The sequence below is a fragment of the Podarcis muralis genome, chromosome 11 (genome assembly GCF_964188315.1).
Source record: "Podarcis muralis chromosome 11, rPodMur119.hap1.1, whole genome shotgun sequence".
NCBI classification, from domain to species: domain Eukaryota; kingdom Metazoa; phylum Chordata; class Lepidosauria; order Squamata; family Lacertidae; genus Podarcis; species Podarcis muralis.
The window spans coordinates 9,554,355-9,575,144 of NC_135665.1; the positions used below are offsets into that span (position 1 = coordinate 9,554,355).

Consider the following 20,790-nt stretch of genomic DNA (forward strand, 5'->3'; position numbering starts at 1 on the left):
CAGGAAAGTAGAAAGACAAGGAAAAGTTTATTACAGTCCTTTTTTTATTTCAGTCTTTACAGAGAGAGGCTATAGAACCCAGCCTCTTGGATGGCGGCGTTGTCCCAAGTGAATCTCCACCCCCCCCTTCTCTCCCACTTCCTCATTCATCACTTCTACGGGCGCTGCTACGTGCCCTCTGTCTTTGAGCTCTTTGCTCTCCCACTTTTAAGGCTCGCCGGATTCTGGGAGATGGTGGGTTGCCCTGTGCCCTCTTTTTCCAGGACACATCCTCTTTTTCAGGGGTAAAATTTCTGTCAGGGTGGATTTTTTAAATTTGCCAAAATGTCTCTGGCTATACTTTCTGGATGAGACATAGACGTAACTGGTAGTTGAAGACTTGCTTTCCTCTTCTCCTGCCCCCCACCCCCGGCAATATATCACACTTTCTATAGCAGACGTATAGTAGGGATATTTAAAATCAGAGTTGTCGTCATGTCCTCTTTTGTGCTCTTCAAAATATGGCAACCCCACAGAGCTAACTTGGGAACTATGCATTTGTATTCTGTTTCACTTAAATTAAGATTATTGATATATACTTCAATTCATTATATGGTGCAATTGACCTCAATGTGCAAATATCAAGATAATAATGGGCGGGAGGGGGGTTATGCTGTTAGGATACAGAACTCTCATACAAATATTTTTATTTCCATTAAAGGCCAATTAGCAGGATTCTCCCCCCCCCCCCATTTAGAATGCACCTGTAGATTTCAATTATGTGATTCATCTCAAAGAAAAGGCATCACTTACTGTAAGCACAGCCATAGACCTCGATCCTCATTCCAATCCTGCCATTGCGGTTCCAATCCAAAGGGACAAACCGCAGAAATCTTGCTTTGATGGAATGTTGGAGATTATAAGTTACCACAGTGTCTGCATTGGTGTTTCCTGAAAAAGCCTGAAAGGACAATTTAAAAGTCAGCATTTGCTGTATGGCTTTATTTCTTAAACCTTGACATGGAAACTTTTTTTCCTTGTACGCTCTGAGAACCTGTGCTAAAAGCTCAGTGAGGTGTAACTGTTCTCCTGTAAGATGTCTCATTGCGTAGATATAACCCCAGACTTAGATCTGGTTCATATAACCACATTAAACAGAGTTCATGTGATTGAGAATGCACCACAGTGACCATTCTTGAGTTTCTACCCTCTCCGGCTCCACCTTTCAATACGTGTGCAATGGACGAGAGGGAAAGCTTCTACTTTCACTGTTAAGGGCAAAACATAACTATCATACGATGTCGAAACTCAGGAAACTGTGGGTTTCTTCTAGCCAAAGTTAGATGACAAACCAGAACCAGAAATCGTAGCTGAATCCCACTGGGTTTAAACTATCTTTAATTAGAGCAAACCTTCTCACTCAGATGTAACAGAATTGTGATTTGTTCTTAGAGTGAATTTTCATTCACGCATGAATGGGAAGTAGTGGGTGAAAGGAAGATGTGATGCTGAGGTCATGCTATGGTTTACTTAATAACCTGAGATGAATAATAGCATATATATTTTCCCCTCTGAAACATGAAACATCCTTATTCTGCTAATCTTTTCTTTTAAAAAATGCATTTCTGTCAATGGGAGTAGGACCATGTCCAGTCTCATTTTGCAGTTTCTTTAATATGTGGCGGTGAAGATATGAAGCCATTTCGTGTTTTATTTTTGGATTGTAATGTGATTGCTTTTTGTTTTAGTTGATTTTCTGTCTAGAAGTGTCAACTTTTCAGACTAGTTCATTTAACCTAACACTTAAGTGAAAAATGAAAATATATGCAAGAAAAGGGTGACGACAGTGACTTTCCAACAGAATGATGTGTTAGGACTAGAGAGAATGGTATTTTCAGTTTTGTAACACTTTAAACATTGCAAAAGAATGTGAAAGGGGGTGTATGCATGAGAATGTGGCTAGGGATGCACACACCCCTCCTTCCAGGTCAGCCACGCATTCCGGATCTGCTTCAAAATCAATTTATGGGGCAGGGCTAATGTTTAACTGGGTTAGAAAAACCCAGTTTGAATCATCTTCTTACCAACTGCAGAGTGCAGCATACTGCTTCATTTACTGGACTGTTAAAATCTCCTTTGCACATTCTAAGGCAGAGGGCCTTTTTGGTAGTGGCGCCCACCCTGTGGAACACCCTCCCATCAGATGTCAAAGAAATAAACAACTACAGTCATACCTCGGGTTACAGACGCTTCAGGTTGTGTTTTTTTGGGTTACGGACCCACCAAAACCCGGAAGTACGGGAACGGGTTACCTCCGGGTTTCGGGGGTTGTGCATGCACAGAAGCGCCGAATCACAACCCGCGTGTGCACAGACGCACCACTGCGGGTTGCAAACGCTGCAGGTTGCGAACGTGCCTCCCACACAGTTCACATTCACAACCCGAGTGTCCACTGTATTGGACATTTAGAAGACATCTGAAGGCAACTCTGTTTAGGGAAATTTTTAATGACTGGTGTTTTCATGTACCCTATTTTTCACACTCTAAGACGCACTTTTCCCCTCCTAAAAAGTAAGGGGAAATGTGTGTGCGTCTTATGGAGTGAATGCAGTGCTCCCGCTGCGCTCAAGAGGCTTTGTGTTGCTTTCGCTGAAGCCAGAAGAGCAAGAGGGATCGGTGCGCACCAATTCCTCTTGCTCTTCTGGCTTCAGGGATAGCCACGCAAAGCCTCTTGAGCACAGCGGGAGTGTTCCTGACTCTTCGCTCAAGAGGCTTTGTGTTGCTTTCGCTGTTTCTTGTTTTCCTCCTCTAAAAACTAGGTGCGTCATATGGTCGGGTGCGTCTTATAGAGCGAAAAATATGGTATTTGTTGGAGGCCGCCCATAGTAACTGGGGAAACCCAGCCAGATGAGTGGGGTACAAATAATAAATTATTGTTATTATTATTACTACTACTATGGGGCCCAGCAATAAAGGAGGAAGTAAAACCTCCTCTCCTTTTGTTTTTGTTGCTGGCTCTCATTTATGCTGAGCTGTAGGTGAGGTGGCACGACAGAGGCCGAGTCTTGGCCAGGGAGAAGCGAGCAGGGAACCAAGGCCTGCTGAGCCCAGACTGTGCTGCTGCTGGTCATAATCCCGGTGGTTGTCACAGCAAGGTGGCCTTGGGATCAGTTGCAAAGAGGCCTGGTGGGGAGCTAATTGTGGAGGGGGGTGCCCCTTGGAATTCCATCCTGCTGGATGTTTGGCTCAGTTCGGTTTGGGATTCAGCTGGGGCACAGTCCACAAGTATCCCAGGAAAAAAATGGGACATCCCTTTTTCTCACGCAACAACATGGTGGCCATGGTGATCATGTGACTCACATGGGAGCATGGGCGGGAAGATGCGTGTCTTGGTTTTGGGACTCAAAGACGTTGGAGGTATGCCAGTGCGCACAACATTTGTGCTACCTATAAATAGTCAAATGGATAAAATGAAATGCTCTTGAATTCTAGAGCCCAGCTGTGCCTTCCATTCATCATGTCAAAGCCTTGTTGTGAATGCCAGGCTTGGACTGTTCGAAGCTCTCAAGCAACATGCAGTGGGGGTCATAATCAAGCACACAGGGAAATAAAAACTCCACAGCAACTTTTTCTCTATCTATAGACTGCTTATCTCTGTTTCTATTTCCCTTGGCAGCTAATTGTTGCTAAGTGTTGAGAGGAGAAGGAGCAGCTACCAAGGAGAGATAAGATAAGCAGAGATAAACAGTGGATGGCTGGAGATGGGTGATCCAGAGCTTCTGCCTTTCTGTGTGCTTATCTGCAATCCTGTTTGTTTTCATTGTTTCTGGCGGTGAGTTCCAGCATTCTCAACACTGATGTTTACTTTTGACATAATAAATGTAGAACATAGTCAGGTTTGAACAGAGGTTGCTTAATTATCCTTGATGCTTTTTTGCCATGAATTCCAGAGGTGACAATGGAACATTGCTTATTTAAAGCGCACATGCATTGCTCTTGCAAACAATATGGCTTTATACTTTTTATGTTCTAGCACATACAAGTGTTTTCCTAATTGCTCAATGGAAAGAGAAGCTCTTTGGCCCAGTGCAGGTGGTTCCCCACCACAGGGCACCAAGCCAAGCGGGGACCAAATTGAGAAGATCCTTAATTGAGAAGATCCATTTGGGGGAACAGAATTTTGTTCTTGTACAATGTACAATATTACAAAAGATTACTAAAGGCTGCCCATGATGCCAGTGGATGTCATGGAAATGCCTGCTTGCATGGGAGATGATGATGATGATGATGATGATGATGATGATTAATGCTCTTCCTTCCAGATAAATCTCAGGTAACCTTAATAAACTTCCTATTGCATCAAATTCAAAAGGAAATACTTCAGTCCATTTTCTACTCATAACGACCAGTTCCATTGTCTAAAAATGAACTATCCAACATTGTTCTAAATATTTGTTCAATATATGTGAGAGGTATTTTACACATTTAGAATTCAATTGCTCATTGAATAAATGCTCAATTTAATCACAAAGTAAGAGTATCTTTTCATATGAAAATCAATTTGTGATTCTATGATTTAAATTATCATCGTCTCCAGTATGTTTCTATTGCCGCAAAAGCCACTCGCAGCCCGAGAGTGCAATTATTATTATCTAAATGAAACGAAGGATATGTTTGCTAATGCATATGGTACTGGCATTTCTCATTCCATCTTTATCATGCCGCAAAGTTGGGTTTATATAGCTAATCAGATAAGTATCTATAATATCACAGCACTCTCCACCCCTCCCTTCAAGGTACTAAAAATCACTGAACAGCTTGTGAACGTGGCTGTTAGTGCTAACCTATAATGCTAATAGGTGTTAGAACTAAATCTTTAAAGCCAGTCAGTTGCAAGTCTTAGAGTCATGCTACTACTCTGAGTAAGGACCACAGACACACAGGAAGAACTGGAGGCTGGTCTTTTATTGGCTCCCTGGAAATGTCTCTGGCAAGAGACTATGATTTGAGGGGTGCTGGGAGACAGAGCATTTGTTATTGTCTCTGCTGCTGCTTGCATTTTTGCTGCTCGCTACTATGAGAAATGGGACGCGGGTGGCACTGTGTTAAACCACAGAGCCTAGGACTTGCCGATCAGAAGGTTGTGAGTTCGAATCCCCACAATGGGGTGAGCTCCCATTGCTCGGCACCTGCTCCTGCCAACCTAGCAGTTTGAAAGCACGTCAAAGTGCAAGTAGATAAATAGGTACCACTCCGGCGGGAAGGTAAACGGCGTTTCCGTACGCTGCTCTGATTCGCCAGAAGCGGCTTAGTCATGCTGGCCACATGACCTGGAAGCTGTACGCCGGCTCCCTTGGCCAGTAAAGCAAGATGAGCACTGCAACCCCAGAGTCAGCCACGACTGGACCTAATGGTCAGGGGTCCCTTGACCTTTACTATGAGAAACAATTAACAGCAAAAACATTCTGTTCATACCAAGAGGACAATTAGTATTTTGTCACTGATCTTAATTCAGGGAGTTGGAGCAAAGGGAGTTCACCTATTACTCTATCCCCCCTCCCAATTTTTGCACCTTCCATAGTCCATTAGAATTACTCATGGTATCACTGTTTTAAATTTTTATATTAAATACTGTTCAACTAACCATTCTCTTTACCATAGTACGGTCTTATTCTCTCATGGTTGTGGAAAATTTACAATCCTACCAAACCTCTCCTTTTAAAGGAAAGGCCTTGAACCTGCCATGCACTCCCACAGAGTTGAGCGCCACTAAATTATACAGACAGAATATTTACTACACTTCAGAGTGTTAGAATACAATCTGTCATGTAATGACACAAAGCAGGTACATAAAACATGTTGTCTTTGAAAAGCAGTTGGTGTTCCACATGCCCAGCATAAAAGCAGACGAATTGATAACTTCGTTATCATCACAGTTTTGAAATATGTCACTCTTTTGCGGCTTAAAAAGAACAGACGGGGGTAAGACTCAGAGTAGTACCAAAGAACTACCATTGCTGCAAATATGTCTTTAGTCAGCCTACTGCTTCTGGCTAATAATTTCATTCCCAAAACCAAATGCTGAAACTTATTAGTGCTGTTATAATCATTCTAAGGTCCCAAATATAAAATAAACATTCCTAAATGTACAAGGCAAATACATATACAGTGGTACCTCGCAAGACGAATGCCTCGCAAGATGAAAAACTCGCAAGACGAAAGGGTTTTTGGTTTTTTGAGTTGCTTCACAAGACGAATTTCCCTATGGGCTTGCTTCGCAAGACGAAAACGTCTTGCAAGTTTGTTTCCTTTTTCTTAACACCGTTAATACAGTTGCGAGTTGACTTCGAGGAGCAACTCATAGCACGCGGTGTGGTAGCCTTTTTTGAGGTTTTTGAAGACTTTGGTGATTTTTGAAGCTTTTCCAAAACTTTTCCGAAACCGTGCTTCACAAGACGAAAAATTCGCAAGATGAAAAAACTCGCAGAACGAATTAATTTCGTCTTGCGAGGCACCACTGTATAAGTATACAAACCACATGTCTGAAATAGTACAGGAGAGCAATCCTGAAGTCATTTTGATTCTCCCAAACCATTCTGACTCTCCCAAATTGACCTCAACTATTTCTCTGCAAGGAGCAAGGAAATGGGAAAGTCTCTCCATTGTTGTTTGCTTACCTGTTGTAAAGGTGTATTTGTGTATGAATAGGGTGAGCCTGTGACCTGGAGTCAGGAACTAAAGTATTTACCATCACAAAAGAGTGGCCAGGCTGCCCAGGTAAAGCAATCAGTGACCATTAACAGATATCCTGGCAAACTTGAGTTCTGCTGTAGACCACCTCCTGTGATGCATTTCTGCTGTAGAACGTCTCCTTCTGTGATGTATGTGTGATGTTTTGGGGGGGGTGGTCTTGAGCTACAGGGTGGGCAATTTCAAAAGTCTATATAAGGGCTTGCACACCATGGTTCAGGGTTCCTCCTCCCTCCTGCATGTGGTGAGTGAGGACCCTGTTGCAACAGTTATGGTAATAAAGATCAGGCTTACTAGCTGCTTTGCTTCTCAATATTCTCTGTCTGGCCTCTGTTATTTTCTCCTACTGATAGGGAACCCACTTAAGGACTCTATATGGGCTCTTGGATACCCCATAAGGGAAAAGGAGCAGGTTTTTTCTTTTAACAGTGCAATAAATAAATCTCTACTTTGCATGAAACTCTTGTTAATTCCAGTGAGACTTGGACAAGACTTGTACCCGATACATTTCCCCTTATTCACACAAAACAATATGGAAGTAATGATCTAAAACTTATATACTTGGAAGTGATGATCTAATGACCTAAACTGTGCTAATCACACTGCAGATTGACTAATTTAATTTTATGCTCCCTACACAACAGCCATGTGACAATCTTTATATTACATAACTCAGACCTGTGTTTGTCTGAAATCTTGTGTACAGGGACAATTCTTAAAAGTGTTCAGTTTCAATAGGTTTCAAACAGCCTGGAAGAGCAATCCAAACTATAGGAGGCCAGTATAATTTATTCCAGGTAGATTATGCCACTGCAATTTCCCCCTAATCCAAACTCAATTCAGAAGCTGGGTTACCGCAGGCTGAGCCAAACTGAGCCTGGGAAAACACGCATTAAAAATAGGCTAGTGCTATCCTTTTTGCAAATGTAAATTCCGTATGTGTCTAAGCTGAGCTAAGTCTCTCCCTGCCCTGCCTGGCCCTGCCACCACACCCATAGAAAGCTCACTTTTTTTCTGGACTTAACCCAAGCTCTACTGAGCAGCATTTGGCTGAGCCATGATGAAGGACTTATATCTCCGTGGTATATCTCCGAAAGAGCCAAGTTGAAAGACTTCAGCTGGCAAAGCCACAGCTGATCCCAAACTCAGCCAGAAACTCTACTCATCCTGATGGATTTTGGGTTTGCTCTGCTCCCTATTCAGAATTTGGTTGATCTGATTGACATCCTATGCCCTTTTAAAATGTGGTCCTTTTCTTTGGAGGGGGGGAGGGGTGTTATCGGGTTGTTTTTATTTTGATTATATATATTGTGGTTTTTATGTTGATCTTGTTCTGTGAACCGCCCTGAGACCTCTGGGTATAGGGCAGTATATATATTATAGTAATAATAATAATAATAATAATAATAATAATAATAATAATAATAATAATAATAATAGAGCCAAAGGTTTAGCACCTCTGGAAATAAGCAAACCCAGCAGGTTGATCATAATACTTCTCAAGTACAGCATCCCCCCAAAAAAATTTAAAAAATGGCTGTTATGTATCACAAAGCAAAAAAGGTAAAACTGAAAAAGGTGGTGAGATCTAATGACTTCTGTACAATGTGGTATATCCTTTTAAGCGGTAATTCATGCATTTCTGAATCATTTCTGAAAGCATTACATTCAATAATCTCTCCTTTTCTTTGCAATTACTATTGAATTCTGTGACACTTAAACAACTTCAATGAAACACATTTTTTCTTATGAAAAGCAAATGCTTTTTTCAATAAACAGATTTGTCAGAAAAGTTCACCTAAAGTGATATTACACTATGATAATGGGTGTTTCTGTTCAAATAAAAAGACCAAAGCATTTTGAGGTAAACAAAAAACCATTTGGATAAGAGTGGCAGTATTTCTCAGTGGGGCTCAGAAAATCATTTTTTCTTATTTTTACAGCACACAATCACCATGGTAGGCTTCAGAAGGAATGAGGAGATTTTCCTGAATTGACTTTTGCATTGTCAGCCAACATAATTCATTACTTAGACATGGTCAATAGGCTAAAGTCAGGCATGCTTGTATTTAAGAAGCTGTTAATTTTGAGAGCATATTGTTGCCAATCCATTTGGAAGTGCAATTTCACACAGCAGAATGACTATAGATTTAGACGGATAGCTTGCATGCCGTATTTTCTACTTGAAGTTTCCTCACCTATGACCTCATGGCAGAACTGCCTCATCAGTATCAATCTTGCTTCATTCCATCACTCCATCATTTTTCTGATGACTGATGCATCACCGCTCAGAGATGCTTGAGGAATTCAGCAGTTTTGAGTTCCTATATGAAATCACTTGACCCATATGTTCAGATCAGAGCATAGCCATGAATCAGATTTCACACTTTTGCAGTGCAGTTCTCAACACTTTTAAGTACAAGAATATGCATCTAAATACTTATTTTGAGAGATCATTCACATTTAAATATTCTCTCTATATATTTATAAACTGAACTTTCATAGACAATATCGCAAGGTGGTATGCAATGTAAAAACAAATACTACAATAGCAAAAACATCTCTAATGTATCAATGCAAACACCAGTGGCATACAATGTATCAAATAATATCAAAATTATGTGAGTGTGTGAAAGTCAGGAGCTCAGTTTACACATTCTTTTTCAGATCTTTTTGGACAGGGCTGAACCTTGGAAGATAATTGATTCCTTTGTAAAAAGAATAATTGCCTATATGTTTACATTTTAACAAACTCAGCACTTGTTTGTGTGCCAACAGACAACCCTGAACCATCATAGTCCGTTCCCAGATGCTTTAGAGGGAGGAATACCCCAACCAATTTTTTCTTGAGTCAAGAGGCAGCAGACTCCAAAGTAAAAGTCTGGTCATTTCTTGAGCTATCAAGCTCACTCTATGGAATCTTTCGTTCCCACTGACATCAGAGGCACAATTGATGGTGACACGAGAGAGAGCTTTTTCCATGGCTGCTCCCATATTGGGGAATTCCTTCCCAAGAAAGGTTAGATTGGCTTCCTCTTTGTTATCTTTCCACCAGCAGGCTAAGACTTTCCTATTCAGGCAGACCTTTGAAAACTAAGGTGTAGATGGGTTGTCTGGGGTGTTAGGTGAGGGGTAGTAGGTAAAAAAGGTAAAGGACCCCTGAACAGTTAAGTCTACTCAAAGGCGACTTTGGGGTTGCAACGCTCATCTCGCTTTCAGGCCAAGAGAACCGGCGTTTGTCCACAGACAGCTTTCCGGGTCAGGTGGACAGCATGACTAAACCACTTCTGGCCAACCATAATAATAATAATAATAATAATAATAATAATAATAATAATAATAATAAAATTTATTTATATCCCGCCCTCCCCAGCCGAAGCCGGGCTCAAGGCGGCTAACAACAATAAAACAGTACAAAAGTACAGCATAAACAACATTCTAAAATCATTCATTATGAAAATTAATTAATTCAAGCCACTGGCAACCATTGGGCCAGAGCTCCGTGAAGATTGCCGAGGGAGGGAGTCAGGCTGTGCCCTGGCCAAAGGCCTGGTGGAACAGCTCTGTCTTGCAGGCCCTGCGGAAAGATGTCAAGTCCCGCAGGGCCCTGGTCTCTTGTGACAGAGTGTTCCACCAGATCGGAGCCACAGCCGAGAAAGCCCTGGCTCTAGTTGAGGCCAGCCTAACTTCTCTGTGGCCTGGGACCTTCAAGATGTTTTTATTTGAAGACCGTAAGTTTCTCTGTGGGGCATACCAGGAGAGGCGGTCCCGTAGGTACGAGGGTCCTAGGCCGTATAGGGCTTTAAAGGTTAAAACCAGCACCTTAAACCTGATCCTGTACTCCACCGGGAGCCAGTGAAGCTGGTATAGCACCGTGTGAATGTGATCTCGTAGCGAAGACCTCGTAAGGAGTCTCGCTGCAGCATTCTGCACCCGCTGGAGTTTCTGGGTCAGTCTCAAGGGCAGCCCCACGTAGAGCGAGTTACAATAATCCAGTCTGGAGGTGACCGTCGCGTGGATCACAGTGGCTAGGTAAGGGCGAGAGAGGTAAGGAGCCAACTGCTTAGCTTGGCGGAGATGGAAAAATGCCGCCTTTGTTATAGCTGCAATCTGCGCCTCCATGGAAAGGGAGGTTTCGAAGATTACACCCAAACTCTTAACACCCATTATGGTAAACAGATTACACCCATGATGGTAAACAGAGCGCACAGAAATGCTGTTTACCTTCCTGCCACAGCGGTACCTATTTATCTACTTGCACTGGCATGCTTTCGAACTACTAGGTTCGCAGGAGCTGGGACAGAGCAACGGGAGCTCACCATGTTGTGGGGATTTGAACCGCCGACCTTCTGATTGGCAAGCCCAAGAGGCTAAGTGGTGACACATTGTGCTCCTTCTGGGGTAGCTTGCCCATGTTTGGTCCCTACCCTGCACTCAGCTCTCACTTGTGGCTCCTAGAAGCAATCACCATGTGACAGCAGCCCCACCCCAGGAATGGCTTCGCCTGGCTGGCTAAACCAGGTGGGGGTGGCTGGTGGGTCTCAAACCCTTAGTGAATTAGGGACTTCCCCTGCATGCAAAGCCAGACTTGGGTGGATTGAGCGGATGAGACCAATAGTAGGTCCAGTGATCAAGTGGGTGGTTTCTGCACAAGCTGTAGAGGGAAGTGAGGGGCAGATGGAGCTAATCATCTTGGGAAGATAGTCCATCTAGGTGAAGGAAAACTCTGATCCTAAATCTCTGCTGCCTTGTGGGATATCTTGGGGAGAAGATAAGGCTAAGGAATAAACCCTACACAAATCCAGAACGGAGACCCTAAGATGGTTGGGTGGTACATTGTACACCTCCTTCCAGCAACTTCTGCAGCCAAGCTGGTGCCAAATTCATTGATCTGCTTTCCTTTGGACCACATAAGTGAGACCAAGGGAGGGGGGGTTCTTGTCATATGGGCAACCCTGGGATTTCATATTGCCCAGGGTTATGTCCTCAGGCGGTCACTTTGGTGCGGCTAATGCGTCAGTTTGACTTCATCCCTGGAGGTGTACTCCATTGTCTCTCGAGACACATGGAACCCAAACAAGAAAAACAAGATGATTTTGACCAATGGGCCAGTGGGTCAGAGCACACTGTATTTTAATGCTGGCTCTAAGTGTACTTTGATGTTTTTTAACTACTGATTTTAACTAGACTGTTTTTATTGCTTTGCATTTTATAATGATATTTTTAAATGTAAGCTGCCTTGAATCCCAACTTGGGAGAAAGGCAGGATATACATGAACAAGTAATCTATTGCAGTACAAGAGTGATATAAATGAATGGTTGAGCCTAACATACCAATTAGGAATCCCCATCTTGATGCTTTTATTGCATCTTCTTCAGTAAGCACTAGATATCACAGCCCTTCTTCTGTTATTGATAATGCTCCTCATTAACATGGCTTACTCTTCCTAGAACATGGGCAGCACTGTGATCTAAACCAGGGGTCAGCAACCTTTTTCAGCCATGGGCCGGTCCACCATCCCTCAGACCATGTGGTGGGCCGCACTATATTTTGAAAAAAATAATGAATGAATTCCTATGCCCCACAAATAACCCAGAGATGCATTTTAAATAAAAGGACACATTCTACTCATGTAAAAACATGCTGATTCCCGGACCGTCCATGGGCCGGATTGAGAAGGTGATTGGGCCGCATCTGGCCCACATACCTTAGGTTGCCTACCCCTGGTCTAAACCATTGAGCCTCTTGGGCTTGATGATCAGAAGGTCAGCAGTTCGAATCCCTGTGATGGAGTGAGCTCCCGTTGCCCTATCTCAGCTCCTGCCAACCTAGCAGTTTGAAAGTACGCCAGTGCAAGTAGATAAATAGGTACTGCTGCAGTGGGAAGGTAAATGACGTTTCTGTGTGGTCTGGCACTCATCACAGTGTCCCGTTGTACCAGAAGCGGTTGAGTCATGGTGGCCACATGGACAGCTCTCTGTGGACAAACGCCGGCTCCCTCGGCCTGAAAATGAGATGGGTGGTGCAACCCCATAGTCCCCTTTGACTTGACTTAACCGTCCAGGGGTCCTTTATCTTTTACCTTACTCTTCCTAGAACTTGTCTTATCATGATCCTAGAACAGTAGTGACATACAAAGTAAAATGATTTGTAACCACTAGAGGTCATTCTGGTACACCAAGACAGGCGTGCTTTACATGAATCAATATTCCTATTCATAAAGTAGTATTTTCCCTTTGTTTGCACCTTTTTGCATTGTCAATGCCATAATGACAGCAAACAAAACACACAAAGAACTTAGGTGGCCAGACTCCAAAGATGCATTAATGCAGGAGAAAACAATGCCTGCAGCTGAAATTATTCTTTTTGCTTTCCCTGAAGAAGTTCCCACTGCAGAATAGACAAAAAACCCGCTTAAAAAAACCCTTCACTGTACAGGATTGCCTTCTGATGGCTTGGGAGTCGGATAACTCCATACCCCCCAACATTTCTCCATTGAAAATAGGGACACCCTAAGGAAAAGAGATTAGCAGTAATCCTTCTAGTTGGCTGATTGGTTTTGCTAGGAGTCGGTTAATTGGTTAATTGGTGAGCTGTGAGGTTAAGGGGAGGGCCACATGCCTTGTCAACCAATCAGAGGCAGCTTTGTCAATCCCAGCAGCAGGTATAAAACAGGATGGCCAGGCCTGCGCTCAGGCCATAGGCCGTTTTATACTTTCTGAGGCAGACGTGAAGCAAATATAGCAAGGAAAGCTCCAGCCACATACCTGGTTCTCTCATTATGTGCATGTGTCCCTTGTTTGGACCTCAGCTGACCAGCCATCATAAAGTTTGCATGCCACAAGCGAACACAAAATTCATTTATTTATTTCATAAAATGTTTAAACCATTTGGGGGGGGGGGCTTCAAACCTCAAATGGAAGGAAGGCAACACAAACTACGGGCTTGTCAAAGAAATAAGGAGGGAAATCTGATCAATCCCCTTGTCATGACTGGTTTGGCTCAACATCCCTGTGTATGAAGTGAACATATGTAGTTGTTTCATACTTGGACTAATTGGTTCATCTAGCTTAGCATCTCTACTCTGAATTGTGTGGCTTTCCTGTAGGCAGCCTAACTCTGTCCCCATTCCATTTTCGCTCAATCCTACGTCTGCTCCATCACATTTTGTGCAGATTTTACTTTTAAAAAATTTAAATTTTAAAGATTTAGTATGCACTTCTAAGATAAAACAAATTTCCCCATGCTTTCCTATGCAGTCATCGCTTTAGAAATGTATTCTGCATGCATTTTTATATAAAATACGTACGTTGGTGTACACTGTTTGCACATCGAAGCTGCATTGCAAAACTCAAATGAATACACACTCTGAATGGCAGTTGTGTTCCAACCTGCAAGCAAATCTGGGAGAGGTGGACTGCGTCAACGTGCTGCGAACAGCAGAACAAACAAATTCAAATTTAAGCCTCTCCTCCTTCCGGAGGGGAGGGATTGTGAGCGGGAGACGATTGGAATGTGTTGCTGGTGTATGGAAGGGCAAGGTGTGGCCATCGCCTACCCCTTCACTTATGGGTATTCTGTTAAAGGAATCCGGCGGTCGTGGATCCTGTCTGATGCCTGTGTGGCGGGGGGCCATGGCACGACCCTCGGTGACATCAGGAAGAGAGCCTATAGTTGTATTTGCATCAACAGGCTCCCCCGACTGGTGGTTAACCCCTCATCTGACTCACCCCTCTCCGAGTGGGTGGAGTCAAATTTCTGTGGTCCAATGCCTAAGCCAAAACCTTCTCACATGCTGTAATCAATAAAGTTGTGGCCTTTTCTAGCCCATTAACCTAATATACTGTCTCCACATGTCTTTATTCCCCAAGCGGGGATCAGGTCCTCGAATCACAAATCCCTATTCTCAGACAGGGTTTTCTCTTGGACAGGAATATTTTACCAACCCTGCAAGGATACTTGGTATTTTGAAACCTGGGACAAAACTCATGCCTTATCACACTACACTTTTCCCAAACACAGAGATATTCTGTTTCTACTCTATAGAATGTCAAATTCAGTTACCTTGTCATTCAGTTTCAGATAGTTGACTGCTAGTATGGCTTGCCTTTATCAGTTTGTTTTGCCCTTTTTAATGGCCGTGGTGAATTTTTCATACTTCAAATAATAACATGTTTTTATGTATCTGAGGTGATTTCTGTTTCCTACCAGTGGTGTACTGAATGTGGTGCAGATGAAAAGAAATAATGCATTCATTTAAGAAAGCAATGAGCGATACACACTGTTTTATGATGTAAGGCTAACAAAGTGCCTGTAACCGGACCAGATAATGATTGGGATGCTTATTTCTTGATAGGAATATAAAAGAATAGGTGGAAATTACTGGAGAACACTGTATCGCACACAGTTCCTCACTTTATTCCGAAAATGGAATTAAATGACCAGAAAGAAAGAACCTCATTAAATATGCAACACAAAAATTGTGATGGAAATGGTTTGTAACTCTAACGTCCAGAGGGTCACAGGCAATAAAATAGTGCAATAAAAAAGGTTTCATATTCAATTTATAGCTGTAGCCTAGCATTTATAATGCAAAAGCTTGAGCTTCCAAGCAAACAGCGGTGTGTGAATCTTTTTGTAATTAATTCATTATGCTGAACTTGCAATGTTGGACAACTCAGAATATTAATAGTAATCATAACAATATTTTGCATTTGCAGAATAGGCCAAGAAAGTGCAGGGAATTAATTGCCTGTTGGAAGAAACACACACACACACACACACACACACACACACACGTGAGAGAGAGAGAGAGAGAGAGAGAGAGAGAGAGAGATGGATTCTTCCTTCTTTGGGGAGCAAGCCTTTAAATGAACTATTGTCTTGCTGACTTTGCAAGTGTTAGGATGCAATCTTATACACCTTTGCTTGGAGGTTAGCTCTATTGAACAAAGTATCATCATCATCAAGCTATGTTCTGGGCAGATCTGGAGTGATGTAGCACCACTGGGATAGGCCAATACTTCAACGTGAGCTCCTTGACTATACAAGTAACCTTGCTTGAATTTTTGTTACCAGGATTGGAATGGGCACACAGAGATGGATTTAGGGGAGTGAACCAGTCACACTGGGCAAAGAGCCTCAGGGGAGACCCAGGAGGCAAAACAACTATGAGGTAGAATGGAAGGTGAGAGGCAGAAGGGGCTGAATTTTGGTGTCACCCAGGGCACAGCTGAAATTTGAGACCCCAAAGTCCACCATTGGAGCACAGCCTGCAGTTAGCAAGATTCCCATTTTGATTCTTCCCTATCCGAACACGGGAGCACCAACTGTCTCCATTTCTCATTCATCTACCATTCGAAGATCTCCCCAAGAATATCTATCTATGGAAGGGGAGAATAGCAGCAGATGCAATGCCTTTAGAACTCAAAACAGCAAGGACCAAGAATTGTAGCAAACTGTATATGTTCCAGAACTTGTGCAGTTAATCCAGAAAGCAGACAGAATCCAACCGAGGTTGGGACAATACAAAAAAAAGAAGGTAGCAATGGTCTTTATGGTGCAAAATGAAAGCTGTGTAAATTAGTCATCACATAAATGTCTCTATTTTCTGTAGCTTTCAGCATATCCTTTGTCTCTGGTAATGCCACAAAACTTGTAGCATAAAATGCTATAGCACTGGTGCATTATTTTAAACAAAAACATAAATGGAGATGTGATAACTCCTAGAGAACTGGGTCTCCTCAGCTAAATAATGACCCCCTCAAATGGTTCTTAAAATGAAGGGCTGGTAGTTATAGTTGTCATTTGCTACAAACTAACTGTTGGTTGAAAGGGAGAAAGCAATTTGTTTACATCAAGGATGAATGAATTCTCAAGCCATGACGATATGCTGGCTTTGCAATTTTAAGTTAAAATCCACAACTCCATCCTGACAGCTTCTCCACTGATGGCTCTCCGGCCCCACTCACTCCTAGAATGCAACAGATGTTACATGTTGCTGATCAATGGGCATAGAGAGAAGCATCTGGGGCTTGCTGTATCAGAAGATTACAGGGGAGGAACCCTGATCCAGAAGGCTAGAGAGTGAAGGAGGGGTTGCACATTAGTCCGAGCAAGTTCTTCTTTAGGGGAATTTACCTTTATGAGCCTCATTGTATTTTTTTCCCTTTCCTTAATAAAGAAACTAACTGCAGGTTAAAGCAGAGACATCACCTTGCCGACAAAGGTCTGTATAGTTAAAGCTATGATTTTCCCAGTAGTGATCTATGGAAGTGAGTGCTGGAACATAGAGAAGGCTGATTGCCAAAGAATTGATGCTTTTGAATTATGGTGCTGGAGGAGATTCTTGAGAGTCCCATGGACTGCAAGAAGATCAAACCTATCCATTCTTAAGGAAATCAGCCTTCAGTGCTCACTGGAAGGACAGATCCTGAAGCTGAGGCTCCAATACTTTGGCCACCTCATGAGAAGAGAAGACTCCCTGGAAAAGACCCTGATGTTGGGAAAGATTGAGGGCACAAGGAGAAGGGGACGACAGAAGACGAGATGGTTGGACAGTGTTCTCAAAGCTACCAACATGAGTTTGACTGAACTGTGGGAGGCAGTGGAAGACAGGAGTGCCTGGCGTGCTCTGGTCCATGGGGTCACGAAGAGTTGGACACAACTAAACAACAACAACTGCACGTTAGCCTCGCATCTTCCTATGTGACCGGTGAATGACCTGCTCTTCCTGTCAGCCGCTTGACACCTGGTTGAGGTGCTGTAACCCCCAGACGTATCTGGATCATGCAAAAGAGAGTGGGATGAGCATGTTAGCTCCTTCTTCAGTTCCTATTCTTGTTGCCTTCCATGACTTGGGGGCAAACATCTGTGCTGGACACCCTGCTCTACTCACAGAAGACTGGTGCTTTTAAAGTGTGTGTGGAGCCTACATAGCTCATGAATGGAAAAGGCTGTCTCTTCAGAGGTTATCTTCCCAACTTGTGGAGGGTGACAAGAATGGCGGCAGAATGAGGACTGTGCTTCTCCCCACTGTCTTTCATCGCATGAGGGAATAAAAAAATAAACTGGAAAAGACTTGAGCTTCTCAGTCATGTTCTCTGCAGCAGTGACATATACATGTTTCAAATGCATTTGGGACTGAATTTCAAGACACTGTGCCCTCTTGTGCATTGCCCGAAAACAAGGAAGCGCAATAAGCCAGTTCCTCACACATCTCTTCCCTGTTTCTCTGCAAGTGCAAATGAGCGCTCAGCCTAGTCAGTACATTAAGAAATTAGGTAAAATGTGGTGGCGGTGGCATTTTTCTACTTATTCTGTACATGTAAATATTTGAACATACTGGATGTTGTAGAGGGGAAAACCTCGTTTACTTCTAAATTGACTGGTCAAATTTATTTCTCTACCTCAGCATGGTGTTTAGGAAAGGAAACTGGAAACTAATTGAATATAAGACTCTGCCACATATCACACAAATTATTCAAGCAAATATTTATTATATGACTGCAGTGCAGTCTGCTTTAATGTCAGTTTTACAAGGAAATTTACGGTCTGTTTCTACAGCCACCAGACTGCAAGTGGGATTTGGTTTTTCACACATCCTATTCAAATGTCTATGGTTTGCAGCCAACCATATTTTACTCAGAGAAGACCAGCTGAAATTAATGAATATGACTAACTTAGGTCCATCCAATGGCCCTACTCTAGATTCAACCCTATGGTTCATTTTTCATTGACACTATATATGCAGCCATATATGACACAATAAACTACAACCTTTCTTGTCTTTTTTAATTTAAAAGTTCCAACTGAATATTTGGAACTAAGCTAATCAATATTACTTAAATTAAGTGGAAAGGATTCACATTATAGGTTAATACTAAGTCATACATCTCTGGTTGCAACTGATATGTTTGAGAGTGCAGAGTTTCTAGAAGCTTGTAGAAGCACGTCAAAAGGCTGCAGTAGTTTTCAAATGAAAGTTGAATCCTTTTTATCCTATTCCTTTTGAGATAAAAATGATACTAACTGTGACAGATTTCTGAGTCCAGCCAAAGTGTAACTGTTCAGAAAAGTGTAGTTTTTAGTACTTTCACCAGTGCCTGTAACTACTCCCTTGCTATAACAGAATCCCTAGCCTATAAAAAAATATTGTGATTATTGAACTGAAGACTGTAATAAAATCATCACCACCGATGGAGTCATTGCTGAAATGTCTTGCAATATTCACAAACATCACAAACATTCTACTTGGTGAGGAGAGTTCCTTGTCAAACGTTGAATATTAGTGAAGTTTGCTTTTTTGTGAATAACAATCATAAAAGGGAGGAAAATAAAATCAAAATCAAACATTAGCAAAGCACAAGCTGCCACTGAAATCTATGCTGAAACACTAGATATTTTTCTTATGTATGAAATAGTGCAGAATCATAAAGCACACATGCCCCTATTTTTGTTTACATATACAGGTTGCACACAGATTTATTAAGAGAAAGGATAGCTTGCCAAGCTGATTTGTCATCTACCAATATATGACATGTTTACCTGATTCATATACCACAGGATGTCATTTTAAATGAAATAACACCATCTGAGGAGAGGGATGAGAGAGGTTCAATCTGTTGCACAATTAAAATGCAGAGCATGGAGAAGAAACATCTTCGCAAATTATGCTCTTCTTGAAAGCAACAATCCACATTGCCCTTAGAGTGCAAATTTTGCACCTTAGGGTGCAAAAGGCTGATTTTAATATATTTGTAGTAGCTGTACATCTTGGTTGCTTATGCAGCCTCTGTTTCTTTAAGAGAGCCTAGACACATTGAATTTGATATTTCATTCCAATTTTTAAAAAAGATTTTAAAATACTATCATGTATGTTTAAATGTCCTCTACATGGGCCAGGGGTCTGCAACCTGCGGCTCCGGAGCCGCATGTGGCTCTTTTACACCTTTGCCGCGGCTCCAGGGTGGATACTAGCGAGGGGAGGAGGCACATTGTGCGCCCCGACACTCCCCACTGTGGCGGGCGCTGTACTGGCTGTGACGTCGCATGGGGGTGGTGCGTGCGTTAGTCACGCACCGTCCCGACGTCACCTTCCCGTCCACTGTCAGATCGTGGCTCCGGAGATATATTTGTTTTAAATGTCGCAATTGTTTTGTTGCTCCCAGTTTTTTTTCCCCCTTCAGAAACGGGTCCAAGTGGCTCTTTTTGTCTTAAAGGTTGCAGACCCCTGACATGGGCTATCTGGATTGGAGATACAGTCACCTCATTTCATGCCGAACTGAATACAGAAGTCAGCCTGTCATTCTCTCTTATTGTTTTCCACCCTTCGTTGCTGTCACTTAGTGATCTCTGATCCACAAATTATCTACTGAACCGTCACCAACTGTAGCCCCTCAAAAACTCCCCAACGTTGTCCCCTGATGGCACTTGTGGGAGCCATCAAGCCATTCTGAAAGGAAAGAAAGCATGAACCTTCACAGCGAAACTCATAATTTGCCCTTCTGAGAAAGGATGATAGATAAATATGGATCTTTACAAGCTCTGCTTGTAGCATCCCAGAGCGGCTGATCCACAGCTGAGGCTGGTTACAGAGGTTGACAGCTGCTACAGCTTAATCTCATTAACCTCATGTAAATTTTTCAGTAATAAACATGAGGCAACTGTATTAAGGCACATCTAAATCCATGTAAGGAAGACCCCTGTAGTTAATTACCAGCACTCTTGACATGAAGAAACTTCATCATGAGTCTCAGTCATAATAAGAACTCTGAAAATGGAGAGGTGGAATCTTTCCATCATGTAGCCAATTTTATTTTCAAATTAGTCTACGTTCTCATCTCCTGTTGAACATCAATATTCTCAGTGATTCCAGTGCAAGCATGGTATTTTAATTAAAAAGAGGATTTCCATGGCCATGTTTTCCCTGACTTTCATTGTCTGTTCATCATGCATCACATGGAAAAGATAACACAATTTCATTGCATCCATATCAGCAATGATTGTGAAGCTTCACATGGGGCAATTGTTTTGCATGGCAGTTGCAGCAGCAATGGTTG

The 20,790-nt window shown here is 42.5% G+C and overlaps 1 protein-coding gene across 3 annotated transcripts in view; it reads right to left on the minus strand.

The window, feature by feature from the left end:
* LOC114606418 (contactin-associated protein-like 4) overlaps positions 1-20,790 on the minus strand; it is a 278,819-nt gene that overhangs the window by 113,947 nt on the left and 144,082 nt on the right. For all 3 annotated transcript variants that reach the window (XM_077936037.1, XM_028748648.2, XM_077936035.1), the window contains exon 4: positions 793-940. In XM_077936037.1, the coding sequence (XP_077792163.1) occupies positions 793-940 (148 nt within the window). The remainder of the gene's footprint in view (positions 1-792; positions 941-20,790) is intronic.